This window comes from Phalacrocorax carbo, chromosome 5 (assembly GCF_963921805.1).
Source record: "Phalacrocorax carbo chromosome 5, bPhaCar2.1, whole genome shotgun sequence".
In the NCBI taxonomy this organism is placed as follows: Eukaryota; Metazoa; Chordata; class Aves; order Suliformes; family Phalacrocoracidae; genus Phalacrocorax; species Phalacrocorax carbo.
The window spans coordinates 61422597-61445079 of NC_087517.1; the positions used below are offsets into that span (position 1 = coordinate 61422597).

The following is a 22483-nucleotide window of genomic DNA, read 5'->3' on the forward strand; positions in this document are numbered from 1 at the left end:
CCAAGTGCAAAGCCCAGCAACCAGCAGCGCCCCTTGCTGGTGCGCTGGCATTGTATTGCGGTCCTCACCTGCCGCGCTGCTGCGGCCTTCACGGCCCTTCCTTGGGGTTGTACCTGCTGCAGACTTGAGGGAGGGTGTTTGTGTATGAAAACGGAAGATGCCGTCTTCACCTGTGAACCTCGTATGTTAGACTATAAGGCTGCATGCTGTTTCTGCCTAGAAGGTTTGAACTTGCTATTTTACAGGACGGACTGCAGGAGACCGGGACTGGACCAGAACTCGCTTGCCGATCATGAAGGCAATGAAAACTGAGGCAGGAGAATGCAGGGGAGGAAAAGGACTAGAGCCAGCGGGTGTCCACCCCGGGTAACCGGATTTTGTGGCTGCTTCTGCCCCGCTGGTCTGTGCAGCGGCCCGTGGTGCCGGCCGTGCGCTCCCACCCTGGGGAGCGGGCCCTGCTGTCCCGAGCGGCCCCGGCGGCGAGGGCCCGCGCAGCGCTCGTGAACCACGCCGTGCTCCCGAGTAGGCCTGAGCTTTACAAAACAGACACTTCAAAGAGGAATTGGTCTCCTAAGGTAGCCTGTCTGAGCCCGGGCTGTGGGAGGAACGGCGTTTCCAGCAGGCCTCAGGCGTTTGGGCAGCGATGCCCCGGCCCCCGACACGCCGTGCCGCCGGTGCCCGCTCCCCACGCGTGCCCTGGTGGGCAGCGGGGGCGGCACCCGCGGGAGTGGCCGGGGGCGGGCGGGCAGAGGGCGCTGGGGGAGCGGCGGCTGCTCGGCGGGGAGCTGCGGGCGGCCGCCATGGAGGCGCTGGCGGTGAGGGGCCGGGAGGGAGGCGGCCGGGGGCAGCGCCGGCGGGGGGCCGGGCGCGGGTGTGCCGGGCTGTTCTCCCGACCGCCTGCCCTTCTTCTCCTCGCAGGACGCCCCTGTGGCCGTGGCCGTGGCCGTGGTAGCTGCATCTGCCCTGCTGCTGCTGCTGCTCAGGGGGACGGGGCGGAGGACGGGCGGCCTCGTCACCTTGCAGGACCCGCTCGCTAAATACCCGCTGCGGCTGGTGGACAAGGAGGTGACCGAGCGCCGGGGCGGGTCGCGCCGGCCCCTTCGGAGCCCGGCGGGCGGGGGCCGTCGGTCCGTTGGCCCGGGGCTGGGGTGTGTGTGCGAGGGGGCCGTGGGTCGTTGGCCCGGGAGGGGGGTCCGAGGGGGCCGTGGAGCCGTTGGCCCGGGAGGGGGGTCCGAGGGGGCCGTGGAGCCGTTGGCCCGGGAGGGGGGTCCGAGGGGGCCGTGGAGCCGTTGGCCCGGGCGGTGAGGGTGTTGCGAGGGGGCGGCCGGTCCGTTGGCCGGGGGAGCGGTTCCGAGGGGCGGCCGGTCCGTTGGTCGGGCGAGGGTGGGGGGGGAGGTCTGTGGGGGCGGTCTGTAATGGCTGCCCCAGGCTTCGGGTCCCGAGGGTCGCGCAGAGCCCTCCAGGGTGGCTGTGACTGCCGCTGCCAGGCCGCACTGTTTCCTTAGGGTACAGCTACAGCAGGAGTCTTAAAAGTATTAACGCTCACACTGCGGAGTTGGGGTTGTTTCAAAAGAAGTTAGGACTCATTTCGTTGTGCGTTTAAATCCTGGCTTAGAGCTGTGTTTCTGTCCAACGCGCATCAGTGAGAAGGAATCCCCAACAGCCTGTGCTTCTGCACGTCGTGTCTTGCCTGATCTTTGGCCACAAATTATGAAATGTGCTCGCTGGCCTTGGGCAATAGAGGTTTCCAGATTTTCTTTATGTAAATGTGCTGTAGGGTTTGTGCTGATGGGCAAAAGTCACTCCTTGTGGAATTAAAGAGGAAGAGACTTTGGTTCTAAAACTTATGATCTGTTTAAACTTTTTAATGCCATTTCTGCTTCCCTTCCTAGCATTTGGCTTGCATGCTAACAAGGAACAGGCTTAGCAAAGCATATTGTGTTGAACAGAGTTTGAAATTCAAAGCTGTGGTGACATTGACGTAATTCTGATTTTGGTTTGGGGGTTTTTTAGGAAGTCAGTCATGATACCAAGAAATTCCGGTTTGGGCTACCCTCACCAGATCATACATTAGGATTACCAATAGGTAAGTACTGAAAACACTTCATTACATGTATTTCTGTTTTTAGGGTTTATAGCTGTACTCATAGTTCTTGGACTTTTTACTTGGGAATTTAATTAATTTAACGAACTCCAGCAAAGCAAGGAGTTAGAAGCTGCATTTGAATGCTGCCGTGTCAGAGAGAAATGTCAGATTTCCTAAAGGGTTATATTTCTGATCTTTTGTGTGTGCGTTGTTCTGCTTGTGTTAGATTGTGTCGTGTAGTTTAGAAAAACAACAGTGAAACTGAACTGAGCCTGATGAAATTCACCACCAGTCAGGATACAGGCAAGAATGGTACCTCCCAAAGGTTTTTCATACTTATTTGCTTGCTACTCCCATCTGGTGCCCTCAGCTTATTGTCAACTGTCCTCACGCTTTTGACAAATCCAGTCACGCTTGTAGATGAGAAAGAGAACAACGCTCCTGCCTGGGAAGCTTGTAACTATTCTGTGCAGAACAAAGGGGAAAACACAACTACTGTATATAGAAGATGCTGAAATATCCAGAGCCTTTTCTGTGCATGCACTTACCTTCAATTTACATACGTATACGTACAACTGTGTCTGCTTTCTGCAGCATGAAGCTTATTTCAGGCAAGGATTGGCACAGTTTTCTTTCCTGTACCCTGCAAAACTGATGGCATTGAACTTTGGACCTTGAATCTATGCAGGGGGAGAGTCTCCCTTTCTGAACTGCAGATGTGGCAGATGTAGCCCTGTTTGTGCTGTACCATGTGATGCAGTTTCCCTTCTTGTGTGGCAAGTGTCAGGGCCTTTCCCATTCCATGCTGTGAGCTTGTCCTTCTTGCATGCTGCTTGTCAAGTGCAGCAGTCTTTCTCAATATTCTCTTCTGGCTTGTGTGGGAAAGTGTAACTGAACTGTCCGCGTTAACTAGGGAAATGATAAACTAATTGAGATGTGCCCTGCAGTGCTTGTGTTTATGCAAACTTTACTCTTAAGAATTTAGGAATAAGATCCTGAAACTGCACAGGCCAGATTACTTCCTGGGAGATTCCTGCCTTCTGCTTTTTGCCAGGATCATTTTGTGAAGAATAACGTATTTTCTGCCCGCACTGTTCCTGTTTGTTGTTCTTCTTCCATACAGCCCTCTAAGTTAGTGCTGTCTGGCTAAGACTGCTTTTGGCAAGGATTTTCAGTTCTTTTAATCAGCAGAAAGAAGCGGGTTCCTTTCAGAGTCTGCCTCTTGGAGCACTGGGCTGGGCAAAGAGCTCTCTGTGGACAGCAGCATCCAATGCTGTGGAAGCTGCAGCGTTATGGAGGCAGGAGTTATGGAGAAGGAATATGGCCCAAGGCTTTGTTCTTGATGTCTTGGAATCTCTGGGAAGTTTGCTCTGAAAGATTGCTGCTATTAAACCATAATACAGCTTGCTTTCTTTGCCTGTATGAACCGGTGTATCCTTACTTTCACTTTGTTAATGAATATGAGAACAGTAGAACTGAAAATATAGAGAACACTTGAGAATGAGCAACAAATTTTCTGTATCACAATTTTACTATAAATTTCCTACTTCCCTGGAATCTTATGCTTGATTCTGTAACGTACTGGCTTTCCTCAGTTACCCCATGCTCCAGAAACTGTTGCTGAAAAAAGAAAAGAGACTATATGTTCTATAGAGCATTTATATGGTAAAGCTTTTCTCCATCATTGCTTGTGTTTAAGGCGTCACACTACCTCCTTTTTCTCTCTTGTCTTGACCTCTAGGCCCGAGAAAAGTTTGAAACTGGGGATGAAAAAAAAAAAACTCAGATTGTAATTCTTTCTCCCTAGGCCAACATGTTTACCTTTCTGCAAAAATCAATGGTAATCTGGTGATTCGAGCCTATACCCCAGTTTCCAGTGATGAGACAAAAGGTTATGTTGATTTAATTATAAAGGTAAATTTTGGTTTTCTTTAATAGAGATGAATTGCTAACTCGAAGGACGGAAAGTACTTCATTTTAGTGAAATATAGAGTTTATTTTGATTGATTTTCTCTCAGATAGGATGACTACAGAGTAAACAACTCATTTCACATTATCCTTGAATAGTAGGTTGTATCCTGTGTATCTGCTGTATGTCACGGAGAGATAGCAGAGGTAGGGAAGATGGAGAAGGGAATCACTTCCTTGGCAGTACTGCAGGAAATTGCCTAATATCTCTTATTTGGCAATGCATGAATGGCGATCACTCTCCCTCAAGCTGCCTACGCTGCTACTAGTGCTTACTGCTAATAGCTGTAAGGAGGAAACAAGTCAACAAGAACTGCTATCTCTGGTGATGCTATGGAGATTGCAACTATACATCTGTGTCAGAAGTTCTGCTAATGTGTTTATTGATTAAGAAAATGGGATATAGAAACAGGGGAAATCCTTTAAGCTAGGGAACGCAGGATGATTTGATCCCAGGACTTCCGGATTTTCTAATTCTTTTCTACAGTAGAGTTTGTCCTTAGGTAAAAATCTGGGGGCTTTTTGTGTCCTCTGTTCTTCATGTTACAAGTATGGTGAATTGTTATTAACTACTTAATGCTTATTATGTGCTTTGAAAGGTGAAAAGGCTGTCATGTGGCTGAAGTCTCTGGGAAGTCTCCTCTTAAAAAGAAAAGATGCAGCAATGCTATTTTCAGAAGGAGCAATTACAAAAATGGGGTAACATAAGGTTCTGGTGGGAGCGATAGTGAAATGAGGGCACCAATACATAACCTGCCTGCCACCTGTCCTATTCACCTGGCTGTTTGCTGAGAGCATGGGAATATGTACCTGAGAGAGCATTTTACTTATTTTGGCTGCTTCCTGTTGCAAGGCACAACAGATATATGAGAGCAAAGAATTGTCTCCAGTTCTTTCTCAGAAGCTAAATTTCAGATATGCAATATTGTGTTCTACAGTTGGTAATATTGTCTGCAGGAAAGCTAGTGGCTGGTATCATACAAATTATTGTTTTTACAGGTCTACCACAAAAATGTGAATCCCAAGTTTCCAGAAGGTGGGAAGATGTCCCAGTACCTAGATGGCTTGAAGATTGGAGATGATATTGACTTCAGAGGGCCAAATGGGCTCCTCGTCTATAAGGGGGCAGGTACTGTGACAAGAAGGTGGGAGAGCAAAAGGGAGGAACTTGTATTGGCTATTTTCAGAGGTGTTTTATAAAACTTGACAACTTTTTAGAGAATCTTTTTATACAAAGTGGAAAGGAGAAAGTCCACCTTTCCTGGTCTTGACCCAGAGCCCATCAGAGCTGATGTGATGGAAAAGAGTACTTTGTGTTTACTTGGTGTGAGGTTGTTGTCTTGCTTCTGGGAACATATTAAATATGAAAAAAATCACTATTGCGTTATATTAATGAGAGGCTGCACTGGAAACAGTACCTCAGCTATACATGTGGAGAGAGATGTTCCAGATGCTTGTTAAGCAAGGGAGGTTGTGGCCTAAAATGCCCTCTGAGAATCTCAGTGTTGTTACTGAATAACCTGCTGACTGCGAGCCAGCTCTATTTCGTGATTAAACCAGGTATGAGCTGACTGTAAGGAAGTAAGTTCAGAGAAGTAATCCTCTTTCAAGATGCAAGTGAAAGATTTTGCTTTGATCTTGACTGAGAGGGGCAGTGCGTGTAACTCCTGCTTCAGGGGAATAAGAGCTCAGTGCTTCTCTGGATCGTGTCCTTTTATGATGAGTGAGTAATGTTCTGATGAAGTCATTGTATCTCTCAGAGGAAACGAGTGATGCATGTTCTACAGACGTTCCTTTCTGCTCTACTTTGGTTGCTATAAAGAGTAGTAGCTCGGAAAGCTAGTGGAGCTACTTACAGATATCTCAAAAGATGATTGGAATTTGTCAAGTGCTTTTCATATAAGATACTTTTCATGGGCTTTTCACTTGGCTTGGTCCTCGGAGATTAATTCAATTACAATCTGTCTGGTTTTGTGACATTTCTGAAGCAATGGTATGCCCAGGTGTGGAGCAAAAATGGGCAAGGTCTTCTCATCACAGGGTGCTAGAAGGGAGTTGCCTGGCTGACTGCGAGTGTCATGGGGATCTCATTAACTGGAAAAGAATTACAATAATGAAGTGTTTGATGGTAAAAGTGTGCAAGGCTCCAACATGCCTGATCCTAATCTTTGCAGGGGCTGCAGCTTGATGCTGGTTTAATACAACACCATTGAATGTGGCTCGATCCATGGTGCAAGTGAGGTGGATGAAGATGGCTTAAGAAACCTACTTCTCTGTAGTAGGGGCTGGGGTACCTTTAGCTACCGCTAACACTCAGAGTTGCTGAGTTGTGTTCTAGGCAGTGATGTGGGAATCCTTGAGTTTATTATAAACTATGTTGGGCAGTAGGGGAGGAGTAAATCAGTTGTTCAAAGCTAGGATTGGAGTTTACAGAGACAAAGAGGTTTCTACTTTTTGCACTCGATGCTGTGTTGAGTTGTTTAGCATTTCCAGAAGACCTGGCACAATCAATTGGTAGGCTGTAGCCATTTATTCCCATGGAAGTTGGATCCATGTTTGTTTAGGAATTACTGTACCTATAGGTTTTGACTATTTCTTCTAGGTACCTTTCTTATCAAGCCTCACAAGAAGTCTGAACCAGAGAAGAAGTTTGCAAAGCATCTTGGCATGATAGCTGGAGGAACAGGTAAAACTATTCTCATTGTGTGGAATGTCTAGAGAATGAAGATGTCCTTACGGATGCATGTGAGGAGTATCAACCACTTCTTTAGTAGCAGAACACTTCCACCTGTATCTCCTTTCATCAGCAGTTGGTGACACTGAGGCTTTCCGGTGCCTTGAGCTCAGTCCTGGGAGCTAGCAACTCCAGAGTTTTAGTCTTAATTTTCTGTGTGACCTGAGAGGAGTTACTTCATCTCTCTGAGCTTCAGTCTCAATGATAAAAAATATTTTAGGAGAATGTCTTGAGGGTAAAATTACTGTATGTGATAGAGAATGCTGAAGCGGAAAGCCCCAGATACAAGTATTGTGGTTTTGGTTTTGTTTTGAAGTGATTTGTAATAATAGAAACCCCCAACCCCTGCATTTGGCACAGATTAGAAATTCAGAGGTAGGTAACCCTGTGCGAACTAAGCTCCTACCGAAGACTGAAGGAAGGCAGCGTTAATATTGAAACGGCAGCCCTGTGTGGGTTGAAAGAAATACCTGCTTTTTAACTGCATTGTTTTTTAACAGGAATAACTCCTATGTTGCAGCTGATCCGTCATATCACAAATCATCCTAAGGACTCCACAAAATGTTACCTTCTGTTTGCTAATCAGGTGAGTATACTGACTTATCTCTTTTCCTTCTTTACTAGCCTGCCTTTTTTGCTGGACTCTGAGCTTTTTAAACTGGTGGGCCCTTGACCACTGGAGAAAATACTGCTCAGCATGTTTCATACTCTTCCACTGAGTTTGTGTTTCCCCCAACTATTTATGAGAAAATATTATCTGAGATGGCACATTTAAAAATTATCAGTATAGGGAAGAGCAGGAAATGGTTATTATGTAAGTTCTTAATCTATTGTCTTGGGTCAAAACGACTTAAGGAGAAACTGAATAAAAAAAAAAATTAGCAATAAGGCCCTTTATAAATACTGCGTGGTGCTGTCATAGGTCCCATCATCTTCTATTTGTTTTGAAGGTAGCTCCTCATAGTTTCACTTACACTCCCTAATTCCTATATTAGGAAATAAATAGCGTGAACAGATCCTTATCCCTCTAGTCAGTTTTTCACTGATGTCAAGGAAACCAGATTTTGTTCCATCAATCTGTTTCTGCAGTTAACCTTCACCATGCTGATACAGGGCTGTATTTGCCAGGGTCAGAGACAGATCCAGCTAACTGGTATTTTAGCCTGCATTACAGAGTGCCATCTTTACGACAGTTGTTTACGTGGCTGTTAGGTCTCATAGTTTGTTGTTCTTAATCTGAAGTTACAGAAGCCTGTAATGATAATAGCCTATCATGTAAGAGGGGGCGGGGGGAGATCACTTTCTTGGTTTGAATGAGTTACCATTGCATTTGTCTTGCTGAATGCCAGCTGAGCTGACATTAGAGGGCATCTTGAGATGGTTTGGAGCTAAACAGTGGTCTCATTTTGCAGACCGAAAACGATATATTACTGAGGACTGAGCTAGAAGACATTGCTAAGAGGCATCCCGATCAGTTTGTGCTTTGGTATACGCTGGACAGACCTCCACAAGGTAGGCTACTGGTACACACTGGAAATGCCTTTGCTTGTCACAGTACAACAGCCAGTTTCACTCTTGTCCAAGGGACCATTAGTAGAATATCAAGTCTCCTCGTCTTACACTATTGTAAACAACATTGACACCCCCAAGCCCTCAGAAAGAAGTCTAACCACAACACCTGTTTTGAAAAGTTTTTTAATCCAGGTGTGCCTTAGAAAGTGTGAACTAATAATTAACTCCTGTTGGGGAAGACATGTTACTCAGTGGATCTTTTGGTGTATTTCAGAATGTGCCAGTTTCTTGTACTTTTCAGCAAAAGTTACAGCTGTTTTGGCCTGTCTCCCGAATCAGGTTTATGTTAGCATTTTGTTGGCATTAAATTGCTTAATACCTGTAAATAGACCATGCACATCTTTGTTTTGCAGCAGCTCTAGGTTAGATTAGCGAGATTAGGCTAGGTTAGAGGTGTATATATTAAGGCATTAACTGTAGGCTGGTGTAGCACTGAATTAGAAATGGAGGCAGAGGTTGAACTCTACTGAACCGCCTTTGAAACCTGGGTATTCATGTTTGCTGAGGATGTAAGTGATCTGAGCATTTGTTTAACAGACATGAGAGCCAAACTGAGTCAGATCAAAGTTCTGTACCTGTTGTCAGCAATAGCCATAAGCAGATGGCCAGAGAGGGTAATCAGCAGGCCTTGATACTTTTCCAGGCTTTAATATTTCTCTGTTCTGAGCCAAATGTGTCTCTGTAGCCATAGTAACCCTCAGTAGACGACTTTTGTATGAACTTACTGTGTCCCCTTTGAGACTGCGTGAGCTTTTTGGCAGTCTGCTAGTTGTTCCACAGGATTAGCACTTTTGTGTTGGAGGAGAACGTGACTAGGTCTTCATGTTAGTAATTTTACAGACACCTATCACTCACCCCTACTGCCCCATCTGTTCTGCCCTGAAGATTGTTGGTGTTCCGCATCCTTCTTCTTGCAGTCTTTTCCAGCTCTGCTGTGTCCGTTTTTGAGCTGAGCAGATCAGAACTGAACATCAGTAGTTAAGATGCAGGCAAACTCTGTATTTTTAATTTGACATTGGAAGTGGTGTTCTCTTTTCCTTTCCTAATACTTAACATTTCATGTGCCTTTTGTATCTTGGTCCTGATAAATGACCTAAAAGCTCATATTTTTATATGTGAAGGCAGGATTATTTTTCCTACTTGGCTTACTTTAAATGGCAGATGCCTTCAATAATATTATTGCCTGAAATCATTTAGCAATTCTTCCCAGCCCGCCCCGTTTTTTTTTTCCTCTCATCACTTAACTACATGGTAGAACTTTTGTCATGGTAGAACTTTTGTCACCTCACCACTCAGTCTCTTTTCCAGTAGTTTTTGGTTGGTTTTTTTAATGTGTTGGCTGGCACAGGTCTCAATACCTCTCCTTGCACAACTGCCCTGGGTGACCTCTCCACTGGAAAAGCTGATTTACTACTCCTGTTTATTCCTACCTGCTATCTGATTTCGTTTAAATCTATCATTTATTCACAGGCTTTCAGGTCCTATCAGCCAGATCCTTGTTATTCACATGCTGCTTGTCCCTATCTAATGGGACCACTAAATTTGAGCTCAGTGGGATTTAACCCCTTCTTGGCTTACAGTGATGGTGGCATAACTTTGCTGATTCTTCAGCTGCTTTGTGAGTACAATGGGCGCAGTTTAAAAAAGCTTCAGACTGTACAGAGATTCAGATTAATAGTTTAATTTCTTTGTTTCAGATTGGAAGTACAGTTCTGGCTTCGTCACTGCAGACATGATTAAAACCCACCTCCCTCCCCCTGGCAGTGAGACGCTCATTTTGATGTGTGGGCCACCACCAATGATTCAGTTTGCCTGTCAGCCCAGCCTGGACAAACTTGGCTATCCCAAGAGCAGTACATTTTCTTATTAACACTGACATCATCTGCTACCTTTTTGTAAGTACTGCATATTTTCCTGCAGGAACAACTGATATGTAACTAGGCAGTATTTCTTTCTGTGTGTGTGTTTTCTTTAACTGCTTAATATAATTTCTTTGGTTTATAACTTCACAATTATCTTTGCGAGTTTTAATACTAAGAAGTTGTGAGGTCATCTCCAATTGTGTGGAAGTAACTTACTGTAACCTCTTAAGTTAGTATGAAATGTTAATTCTGAGGAAAACAGTGTAATAGGAGAGGTAGGACAGAGGTAAAAACACTTGTTTGTTAACATGGGTATGGAATTTGGGAGAAGGCTATAAAACTGGACTGGGATTGTTTGACCATGCCCTATAGGTAACTCGTTTAGTGTGGCCTGGGGAAGAAGAGTACAAAGAACAGCTGGGGTTTTTTTAAATGCTGTTTTACAGCCCTTTACCAGGGACTAAGAAAGAGGTCACAATCCACTAGTGAAAAAGTGAACAAAATTTGGGTAACATGCAAATTGCTTATTACTGTAACAGAAATTCTTACTAGTGTGAAATTTATTCAGGAGGATTACATAACTTCATGCTGGCTTCTAACAGCCTTAGCCAACCAATCGCTGCCAACTGTATATGGGAGTTCTGGGCTGCATATACAAATTTAACTATCCCATGATGTTGCATCATTTGAATGTCATTCTCCAAGAGTAGTGCTTGCTTTTTTGGCAGTTTCAGAAATTCCCCTTGTGTAAGAGAAAACATGGCTTCTTACTTCCTATTGTAAGTGATGCTGAGTTGATCTTAAACTCAGCTCATGCCTCATCTCAGTGTTTTTACCACATAGCATTTAATTCTTAGTCCTCAGTGCCTGAAGTACTGCATGCTCGTTTCCAGGAATTAGTTTATACTGCATTTGGTTTAGGGTCTGACAAATCCCTGAGCCAGAAGACTTGTTTCTTCAGATGCTAATGAATATGTTTAAAAATATTTTTATTTATCTAAAGCAAAGCCAAAGGATTAGACTAAACATTGACATAGTAGATTTGTACTTAATCAGTTACGTTTGTACCAGCACTGCAGACAGACACAGGGATTTAGACTGTGATTCTGTCCCTCATGAGAGATCATTCCACAGTCTCAAGAGATGGAGGAACAGTCAGAATTTATTCATAACAGTCAGAAAATAAGCATTTATGCCTGTGTTATGCTAACTAGGATCTCTTACTCTATATATAGTTTTAAAAAAATCAATAATTTTGTAGATCGACTATTCACAGCCAAGTTAGCACACCACCACACTGAGTTATAAATACATCATTAATATCTGAAAATCTGCTTGGAATATCCCAGTGATACTAAGGCTGCCTCTGTTGGAGCAGCTTATCCTATGTGTAGTGCTGTAATAAGTCTGCTGGCCAGTTAACCTGATGAAGTATTTCAAAGGCCCATAGTACATGGCCTGGTTATTAGTGTTGATTGCATTGCCAAATCAGAGATGGACTTGACTGGCATGTTCAATATATTTTATTAAGTATTTTTAGTTTGCTGATGTGTAGACTGACTTCTCATTCCTTTGGATCTTCCATTATCATTTTATTGTTCAGTGATTGGAAAAAAATTTGCCTTGGTTTTACCATTTTTGACAACAAAATCATGTGTTTAGCTTCTAAAATCTGACCGTGCAGGGTCTGTCATGAGAGGCTCATGGGTTGAGGGCTAGAAAAGGTCACCTTTAAAAAGTGCCACCGATAGCTCTCAAAGAACCCTTGCTGCATACTCTAGACAGTACCTGAGATGTCCCCTTCATGTGGGAGGGTCGCAGCTGGCAGTGACCAACCCTCAGGCTATATTAATATGTAAACCAACACCCTGCAGCCAAGAAGGAGAGAGTAATGCAAACCATCCATACATGTACTAAGTCTTTTCTTTACAGCTTGAACAGATTTCTTTTCTGGCATTTCCCTGTTTACTAAGATATCTTGTTAATACCTTATTAATACACGAGAGGCACATGTCAACAGATGCCACAAGTAATCACTGCTCTAAAGGAGACACTTTCACCCTTGAGCAGCCCCTCAAGTAAGTAGTGAGAGGCCATACTTCCCTCTGTTATAGTGCTGCAGTCCTGCCTAGCTCCGTAGAATAGCAACAGACCTATGCCATCATGTGTTCTAAAGAAACAAGAATTTGTTTTATTATGGTACTTGCCTGATGCTTCTTAGAGTCACATTTTACACACCACAGAGCAGTAATGTGTGTCTCCTATTCCTAAGTAAAGTATTCTATGAAAATCTATCTGTAGCTGGAATGAAAAGAGAACTGAAAGCGAACAGCCATACTGTTTATAACATCGCCAGTTCTCATGCAAATGTTACAAAAGTGTTTCTGCTGCTGTCTCCAGTCCTCAGGGCTGTTTGCAGCCGTATGTCTAATTAGGTGTAACTACAGAAAAAAAATAGGCTATTGCCATCCCTGTCTTCCTGGGCGCCTGTATTGTGTTTCAGAGCAACCAGGTACGGGGCTCAGGAAACTTTATCTGAACCATTTTGACTGTGCGCAAGGCTTGCGCACATCCTGATGCTTGCACGTATATGTCAGTGCTAGCCATTTGGAACAAAATGTCAGCGCATAGAAAGAGTCCATTCAATAGTTCTAGTTAAAGAACTGTCATTTAAAACCAAACGAGATCATGCTGGAAATTCTGTTGCGCTTACCTTACCGAGTGTGGCGAAGACCGGTCTTAAAGTTACATGTTACAATAGTTTAAGTGTTGCGATTGCTCCTTGATCATGAACATCTTAGTGCACATGTAAAAATCACAGGATAAAAATATCACTTTAAATGAAGCACCAGCTTTCAAGTCCATCAGTTTTTCTGGTAGTCTCAAAGTTACATCTCCTGCTGTAGTTGCTCAGCATGGTTTTGAGTCGGTAAAGATTTGTGAACGTGCCATCCCGATTGTCATCCTCTGATAAGAGCAAGGGCTTGATAGATAGTATCATGTTCCATTCTTCCCATTTTACACTGCACTTACTTAGATAAAAACAGGGCAGGCCATGTGCTAGTGAAAGGGATGAGAGATGAAAATCCTTTAATGGGAAACAGTCTCTGGCAAGACTGCAGTAGTAGTTAGTGAGCCATTACTGCTGCCCTCACCAGCATCCATCTGAATTTCGAGGTGGCTCTGATTAATCCACAGGGTACAATAGAGTATTAACGATTCCTGCAGTACAAGTTAATTATAAAAATTAAAAAATTACCAAAGATCTTTCATATAACAGTACATACCACGTAAAAGGTGACTGAATCAAAGGGTGAAACATGTTCCCAGTCTTGGCTTTCCAGACTCTGGATAGGAGTACCACTTCTCGCTCTCAACACCTATTTCACATTATGAAATATGGAAAACAGCGTGGAGGAGAGTTACCTGTAACGCGTCGCTACATTGACAATATTAAATGCTATGTGGAAAGTCTCATTGGCAGAAAAGCGGTGAAGCTTTTCTGTATCACAGCATCAAGCTTCTCCTGGCCACCCCTCTGGACAGGCTTGAGGTATTAGTGTTCTTGGTCACGCTAAACCATCATCTCCAGTCTTCAAAGGTAGGTGTTAAAAATCTGCTGTCATTCAGCATTTCATCCTGGCTTAACATTGTCTGAAAAAACAAGATGTGAATGAGTAAGCATGCTCAGTTAGAGGCTTCTAGTTAAAGAAATACAACTGTAATGAGATCAGATTCACAACAGAGGGAGTTAGAACCACATAGAATTAAGAGGAATTTCTTGAATGCAGCGTTAAACCAACTTATTTGCTTGAGGAAATTCTCACAGAGATTGTGTGTGTGGCATGTGACTAGAGTATGTTATGTAGTTCTTCATTATACCTTTCAGTCAACTTTTTGGTTTTTGTTTTTGTTTTTTTTTTTTTTTTAAATTAGCTGCTATGGAGTCAGGAATTAATACAGTGGGTTTTTGTTTTGTGTTCCTTTCCATGAGTTTTAGCTCATGTAAATTTTCAAGTCTGTACCTCTTTGCCAGACTTTGCTGGGACTGAGGCATTCAGTGGTGGTTACTTCCAAAATCTTTTAAGAATTTTTTTCATTTAAGGGGGTGAATATCTGTCATTGTGTCAGAGAGATCAGAGTTCATGAAAACTTAAAATAGGCCTAAATGAAATTATTTCTTGTGCAATTTAAAAGCAGGGGGTTTTTTTTGGACTGTGAAAGTGCAACCAGGCTATAAAGAGGTATTTAACAAAAATTATAACCCCATGTACTCTTCACTACCACCAGCAGTAACCAGCTTCCACTGAATTCTAACAGAATACATTTGTGACTTTAAAATAAGAGTGAAATGGGTACATACCGTAAGATGGCTTATGCCTTGAGAAAGAGCCCCTATTTGCATTACTGTTCCTTCTGAATGTTCCATCTGTAAAAGTATTCAAGAACTAGTTTGATTCAGACAGTATGTGCAATTGTATTCACTCTACATGTACCTTTGGGAGATATCTGTGCCTGGACAAATAAAGTTGTGGTACATTTAAAAGCTCCGCTTTCCACACATTAACAAAAACGCCTCCATGCTATAAGGTATGTGAAAATGCATTTAATGATAGGAGGAGTGAATCCTGGTTAAGGAAGAGTGATAGAGCTGTAACTCACACAAGAAAAGAAAAAGCTTAACTGATATTATCAGTGAGGCGTATTATCTTCCAGGCAGTTTTGACACTTCTTATACTTCTGGTAGTCGTCTTCCACAGGTGAGCAGTAAGAGTCTTTCATGATACAGTCCTACCTATTCTTATATAACTAGATTATCAGTTCCAGGGCACATGCTCAGAAGTCATGCTGAATTGGAAGATCATGCTCCCGGGGAAAAATCCAATGGTTTTGTAACGCTTGAAAACCACATAGGGTAAGCTGTTGGCTCAAGCCTAATGCATTCATTTGCAACTCCTAGTCAGGATTGGGTATCATCCCTACTTAGGAGCAGTACTTTATTTTGCTAAGGTGTACATTGAAAAAGACAATGGTTAGATAATGAACACAAATGAGATGTTAGATGCAGTAAACCATGCAAATGAAAAACTACTTTCACAGTTAGTCTTTTCAGTTTTGTGACCATTCCCTTATTAGGCTTAAAGTGTTTTTATCTCACTTAAGGTCACTGGAAATGGCCAGTTTACTCAGCTGCCTCTGTCTGGCTCTTGTGTGTTGTCAAAGTTCACACAAGCCTCCAGGAGCTCCGTTTTTCAGGGTTTACATTCCTTTACACAACAGCAAAGTTGAATAAAATTTGATGGTTCTTAGTCTTCATCACCTGCCTGTATGATGTCAAGACAGTTTCATTTACAAGTTCACTAACTACATAACAAAAGTGACTTAAGTATTGATTTTATTAATAATCTTGTTCATTACTGATGCATTGTTTTCACATACAGTGCCTAAGCATAACTTCTCCCCACTGTACATAATGAAAGAAAAATTCAGTTGGATTCTTTGATTAACATCTGTTAAAAATAGACAATCCAGTTGTACTTTCATGTAGAACTTGATTGCTTTGTACAAATTAGTCCAAATAAATTTATTACATTAAAAACCACCCATAAAGATAATGAAAAAAGTAGTGTGCCATACTCAGATTATGAAACTATAAGTACAAAAGTCTTGTGTTTACTGCAACCTCCACCTTAATTGTCAAAATACATCAGTCCTCATAGTGTAAAGGTGTTATATTCCTGAAAAAGGGCTTGAAGATGGATGAGTTTATTATGTTGATTAAAAAAATTAACCTGACATTCTTAGTATAGAACTCTTTCCAGTGTCCACAGCCAATACTTTCTCAATGAGTTCATGCAGATGTAGCAAATACTTTGTTACACGCTAACAGTTGGTTATTTGCAAGCTTTGGAATGCATGGAGAGGATGAGATGAGAATGGCGTCAGTCTGTGTGTCCCACCTGATCCAGTTCCCTGTCAGTGAATGGACTAAGTCCTTTGCATCCGCCATAGTTTTTCTGAGTACCATTCGTAGCAGCTGGGTTTGTATCCATGGGACAAATGTAGTCCGTTGATTCATCAAATTTCTTTTTTCTTAAGTTTCCAAAATGTGAAAATCCAAGTTTTTTTGGCTAAAATAAGAAACAAACAAGTTTTAAGTAAGAAAAATAAGGTTGTCCTTTAAACATTCAAAATCATCTCCTTTTTGATTTACTGCTATACCCTCGTCCTTAAAGTACATAGTTCCTGAACTAAATAAATTCAGTTGCTTTCAGACTGGGAGTTAGAGTTGATTTTAAGTACATTTAGGTAGTATTTCTTCTAAGAAAAGACAGATTGGATTACATGCTCTTTTTGGAGCTGATTTAAACAGATACAAATCAAATGCTTTGGTACCTAGAATTACGGAAACTGCAGCACTCCTGCTAGGACTGACCTCTCCCTGCTCCCGTTTGTCCCCTATTTTCTTTATAGGGCAGGGGAGAGGAAGTCTGAAATATCTCCTTTTTGACAGCAGTACATACCCGAACTTTGGCAGTGGTGGTCAGAGGTGTGTATGCTGTTGACTCCGTTATTTCTCTTTTTTCTTGTTGTGCCTCTGGTCCAATTAATACGTTAAAATTGGTTGTTAGGTGGCGGCGCAGTAGGGTTTTCTGAGGTGGAATATTCAGCAGCATTGCCAGTGTGTCACCGTTGAAGCGAGGCTCGAGAATCTATTAAAAATGGCAGAATATTTATTTTTAATATAAATATTTGCAGTAGTAAACAATTACAGTGTTCATCAGAGGGATTTCTCATTAAGCTGTCTGTCTACATTAGACCTTTGTAACTCACTGGCGATATGACACTCACTAGGGTTTGAATGGGAAATACGTGGCAGTAGGCACTAAGAAATAGAGAGCATGATCAGGCAAATACTTATTTATATTTATCGTCAAACCTTAAATTTGTTTTCAGAATTTTCTGCTTTACTCAGAGGATAAAATTAATCTTCGCACAATTTTTTCTATTTCAATTATGCAAAAAATCTATGTCACTAGAATCATGGTATTTCAGAACTTTGACTTTACTAAGCGGCAAATAGTTCTGAATGTTTTAAATTAAAAAAAAATCTCGTTCTTGATTGCTGGCAAGACTGCTGCCACTTCAGGACAGTCAGTTACTGTGGCTCAATTCTATTAACACCACTCAAACACTCAATGATGCCTTATCAATAAGTAACTTTCCCACAGTATGGTGTTCTTTGGTTTTCATTTTTTATGTACTGCTGTTAAACCCTCATGCACAGCTCAGCTTTGACTATAAAAAAAAAAATGTTTTAGCAGTTCCTTGTTTTTAGCTTTCCTTTGTAACATTAGGATGCGTGGATTAGATACAGAGGCTCTTTAGAAGGCCTGGTCATACTGTCATATTGCAGATGTATTTGTTTCCTCCTGCTTGACAAACACCAGGCAAAGGATGGTTTATATTAGTCTGTTGATTTCTATTAGATATGTAGTAAAGCATTAAAATGCACTCTTACAATCAGGCCACCATGCACTCCGCTTCCTCGAAGGTTCGGTGCATACTCTGCCAGATCGACTGATCTGAGCCATTCCATCACTCTGTGATTGGACCACTGAACTACTTCAGAAGGCGAAACGTTATTCTGTTAAAGCAACCAGAAGAGATGATGACAATACAGGCTGCACTGTCACTGCATGTTCACAATCGAATCGTCAGTGCAGATAAAAGCATCGTTCCTTCTCTTCCTCAAAGAGGAGTATTTTTTCCCCCGCCCCGATTCTAAGGTACTGTTTCCATTCAAGGCGTCTTTCAAATAATCCTCTGATGACATGGCAGGCATAGTCTAATGCAGAGAAACCCCATATGTTGCATCAAGCAGTATAACAATAGAGACTAGAGATGCTGGGTGTAAAAAAGGGAGCGTTCTGAGGACAGTATTGTCGTTTTTTAAGACTAAGAGAATAAAAGCTATGCTGACCAGGTAAGGCAAAAACCTTATAGTCTTTGAGAGTTAAAAATTAGGACAGGCAAGAAAAAGCATTCAAATTATTCTCTCTGAAGGTGAATTAACTTCTTTTAACTAAGCAAATAATTTCTAAAGGGAAGCACATACGGTTTGAGTAGTAAGTGGTTCAGGCACTTAAGGAGTGAGTGGATTTTTGCTATGGGTGAGTACGTGTTACCTTCCAGAGCTGGAAAGCAGCAGCAGATGTGCTGCTTCAGGCAATTCCCTAGCAGCAGTGGTTCTATTGTATCATTTGTATGCTGCGACCTTTGTATCCCCTTTGGCTGGAATCAGGTAATTAGTGCTTGTTTAAATTAAATTACTTAAACATGTTTTTACCTCCTCAACTGGTCTCCTGCGTAGGCAGTGGGGGTTAAAACTGTTGACATGCAGCACGTGAATGGCACATTTAATACTCAGGTGATGCAGCTGACTGGTGACTTTCAGAAAAAGAAGGTCATTCTGTAAAGGAGAGCGCCTTTTAAGTGGCACAGAATACATACCACAGCAGGTACTTTTCCCCAAGAAGAAAGATTTAAAGCTTGCTATGTAGATTTATATAAACCACAGTAACTATGGTTTAGGCAAAATAAAAGTTTATATTTTAAAGAGGGTTTTTTAGGGTGGGGGTTTTTGAGATTTCGTCGTTGTTCTTCAGTTTTTAGGGCTGTTTTTTTTTTTTTTTTTTAAACATTGCACCATAGCAAGACTTGGCCAAAAAAAAAAAAAAAAAGAAAAAAAAAAGGAGAGCTTGTAGCCTGTTAAGTAGAATCCAGGCTCATGGATAGTTCTAAAGTATTTGGGCTGTTTCTGATCTGGCTGAGATCACTGCAGCTGGCAACTTGCACCTGGCCATGGAACTTAACAAAGGCTCCTTAAGCAGTGTAGACAAGGCTGTACTTCTGATAACAGCTAAATTGGGCATTTTTTCATAGCCCAGTGAACAAAAACAAATACTTAATTATCCAAACCTGGGCAGGGAAACAGCAAGAAAACACAGTGGCATGTGTAATGCATGGTTTGCTGCTAACGTGGTCAGAGCTGTACCCATTACTGGATTTGCAGCTTATTAGTTTAATATTGATGCTAACTTGGTGTGGAGGACAATGCACTCCAGAAGCTGCATGTAAATAGGTCATTTTACCTTCAGTGGTGGTGAGCTATATAATATTGAAAGAAAGACTTTGCAGAAATTAGCTATAACATATCCTATGACTTATTTTATGTACTGTAGGAATAGTAATCACGTGCTAGACAATGCAGATGAGTTACTACTGGCACTGCTTCTGTCTTGCAAAAAATTCTTTAACTGCTCACATTCAAAGGAAAAATTGTAAAATTCTTTGCTCGTTCTGAAGTTAAATTTGGTTAAATGCAGGAAAAAGGATTTTAGCTTACCACAGTTAAGTACTGCAACATTCTCCCATCAACTCTGGATTCATGAAACTGGTCCTTGTACTGAGGTAACCCAATATCATCAAGCCATCCTGCAGATACAAGAACAGTGGTGTACCCAAGTCCAGATCAGTGCGAATGAAACCCTTCTCCCCTGGCCAGCTTCTGAGGCCACAGCTACCTCATTCTACCTTTTCACCTTTCCAAAGGACAGTCTCTTACCAGAAGCCTACAAGCAATTCCCACCAAACAGCTTTGTCCACAATACCCCCGTGATACTTTACACACAGTGTGGAACTGAGCACATACCTGCTGCAGCAAAATGTAGCTCCTGCTAGACTGAACCCCCCCCCTTACTTCCCTGCAGCCTGAACGACAGAGTTCCCCTTGGAAGATCATACTGCATAGCTGTATCGTTGGATGTCAAGAACAATGTAAAAATCCTCATTCTATGGAAAATTTTACTATGTTGAAACTTAGTGCTCTTAAAACGATGTAGGTTAACTGCTTAAACAAACAGATACCAGGCAGCCTGTCCATAGAGGTGGGGGAAATTCCTTTCCAAATAATTCCGCAATAGTTCAAACACTTACGTGTCACCCAGATATGATCAAGTTGTGCAGACTTCTCATCTTGTTTTGCATTTATTGATTTAATGGCCAAAACTAATTTCTTCCTGTGCAGTGGATGCTTTATTCCCATTTCCTGCAACAATAACCGTTAACAAATAGTTTGCCTTGCCTCTGGCTCTTTCCATCTCATTAGGTTATTTATGAAAATGGATATCACATATTTCAGAAAGGTAGAACTGCCAGTTGTTTAAAGGGGCCTAGTTGTGCAGAATTAACACGCATGGTTGCTTGAGAGAAACAGTTGCAGATTATTACCTTTTCCATGTCCTGAGGTGTTGCAGTTAACAGTGTATGGCCTGAAGTCACCCACTGCCGTGCAAAAATTACGTACTGACCGAGGCCAAAGTCCTCAAGCCAGTTACAAACTCTTTCAGTGCTCCACTGAGCAAACGGAGCGTTGTAGTCACTGAAAAGTACAAGAAACGTTTGAAACTTTTAAAGGAAAGAATTATGGTTATTATCAGAAAGCTCATTGTGTGCCAGAGGCAGTATTACAGCGTATGTTTGAGTGAGCTTTGTTCTGTGCAGCGATAAAAGCCGACAGCCGTTCTTGCAGTCTGCTGTGGTACTAGTGCCCTCTGTGACTGCCCAGCCCCAAATCATGAATGGGATGGGGGGGGCGGGCGGGCAGAGAATAAGAATTTCCCATTTTCTGTTTGAAGAGAGGGAAAAGGGAATTGCTGAATCCTCATCACATTGCAGATATTCCCACATGAGATGATGATAAGTTTTCTCGTTATTTAACAAGGTTAAACTTTTTGACACTCCAGCAAACAGCTAGTGCTGCAACCTGCAGCTGGAGTGCAGACAGGCGAGCTAGTCAGGATAGATTTCCTGCCAGAGAAATTCTTTCCAGTTGTTGTGGAATTCCACATGTAATGAAGTATGTTGGGAAAAACGTACTTCACAAGAGAAGGATTTGGCTGTTCAGCACATTTAACAACACTGCAAAATATGCTATGCAAGGTAAAGAAGGAACCATTACCTTTTCTGGCCTTTGGTTTCCTTTGATCTGGATAACCGAGGTCCAGCTGTTGCACGGAGACCACCTCTGCGAAACTCTGCCAAACCCAGATCGTCTGCAGGGAAGTTACCTGACTGAGTTCTTCTTATTCTTGCAAGACAAGAGTGCCAAGATAGTACTATTAGCTTGCAATAGAGAACATTTGTTTCCTATGGAAACTATAATGACAACTAGAAGCTGTATTAATCTTCCTGTAAACCACAAACATTTAATTCTAATGGTAGCTGAAGTAGTCCCAGACAAACACTGTCTAGACCTAACTCTGCAGAAAGAAAAAAACCCTGCAGAGCAGGCATAACCCTTCAACCCAAGCGCTAATCCACACTGGAGGCCAGATAAGTGTCTGCTCTCCTGAAGCAGGCAAACGTCAGTCCCCGTGCATGTTGTTTCTTCTGTTTTCTCGTTTTTTTGCCTGATGGCTTCTGTAATGAACAACTTGCTATCATTTAATTTTTCATAGCTAATGAAACTGTTGGCATTCTAAATTACTAGCATGCTAATAAGGCAGCAGAGTGTATTATTTCCTCAAACAGCATGATGCTGTGAACCCTACCAGCCATTTTTCTACACCCGTGTGTACACAGGGACAAACCTGTACAATCACAGAGCTGCTTTCTCTCCTTTTCCTGATTTTTACTTTATTGTTGCTGTGGATGTTGTAGCTTTTGCTGAGAACTGGATTAATTTTCAGCTGAAATGCTTTGGTAGGGAACTAAAACAAGCCAAAACAAAATTATCTTACTTTCCCCAGATTTTCTTGATCCCTTTCGGACTCTTTCTGTTTTCTGGAGACAATGGAGACTGTGGACCTGAATCCGTTCCCGAAGAAAGAGGTGAAAGGTCATCCGACACTACTGTACCATCCACATTCTCCGTTTCTCCTGGGTTAAGAACAGTAATATAGTCACATTTTATACTAATAATTAACAGTTGTTATCTGGGAGACCAATGTTTAAATACAGAGCATAATAAAAAAAGTAAAAGATACTTAATAAAATTGTTCTTGTATTTAAAAAAACGTGCTCAGAAGGTAAACAAAACAGCAGCTGTACATTTGATTCAAAAAATAATAAAACATTGGGTAAAATAGTATTGTTTCAGTCATCTGTATTCAAATGCATTATTTTAACCCAAGATCTTCAGGCTGAAGGAGACTCTTCAGACCCTTGCCTTGTCTATTCTTAGTACCAAAACTCATG

At 42.1% G+C, this 22483-nt stretch overlaps 2 protein-coding genes across 16 annotated transcripts in view; one reads left to right on the forward strand and one right to left on the reverse strand.

Annotated features, from left to right (window-relative positions):
* Positions 1-111: 111 nt before the first annotated feature.
* LOC104052868 (NADH-cytochrome b5 reductase 2) lies at positions 112-22373 on the forward strand. 2 transcript variants are annotated; one of them, XM_064452779.1, is made up of 10 exons: positions 112-366; positions 919-1065; positions 2014-2086; positions 3894-4000; positions 5054-5183; positions 6657-6740; positions 7289-7374; positions 8201-8300; positions 10058-10255; positions 22036-22373. In XM_064452779.1, exons 1-9 carry the CDS (start codon positions 322-324, stop codon positions 10228-10230), a joined length of 945 nt encoding a protein of 314 aa, XP_064308849.1. In that variant the 5' UTR covers positions 112-321; the 3' UTR covers positions 10231-10255; positions 22036-22373. The 2 variants fall into 2 exon arrangements, with proteins under 2 accessions (XP_064308849.1, XP_064308850.1); XM_064452780.1 differs by lacking the exon at positions 112-366 and adding an exon at positions 710-815.
* The window catches only part of PPFIBP2 (PPFIA binding protein 2), a 107008-nt gene continuing 100125 nt past the window's right edge, over positions 15601-22483 (reverse strand). For all 14 annotated transcript variants that reach the window (XM_064452764.1, XM_064452765.1, XM_064452766.1 and 11 more), the window contains 9 exons: positions 22027-22165; positions 21246-21374; positions 20516-20666; positions 20222-20333; positions 19632-19720; positions 18573-18695; positions 17745-17870; positions 16747-16935; positions 15601-16353 (listed from right to left, as the gene is read on the reverse strand). In XM_064452764.1, coding sequence (XP_064308834.1) covers positions 16165-16353; positions 16747-16935; positions 17745-17870; positions 18573-18695; positions 19632-19720; positions 20222-20333; positions 20516-20666; positions 21246-21374; positions 22027-22165 — 1247 coding nt within the window. In that variant the 3' untranslated portion in view covers positions 15601-16164. The remainder of the gene's footprint in view (positions 16354-16746; positions 16936-17744; positions 17871-18572; positions 18696-19631; positions 19721-20221; positions 20334-20515; positions 20667-21245; positions 21375-22026; positions 22166-22483) is intronic.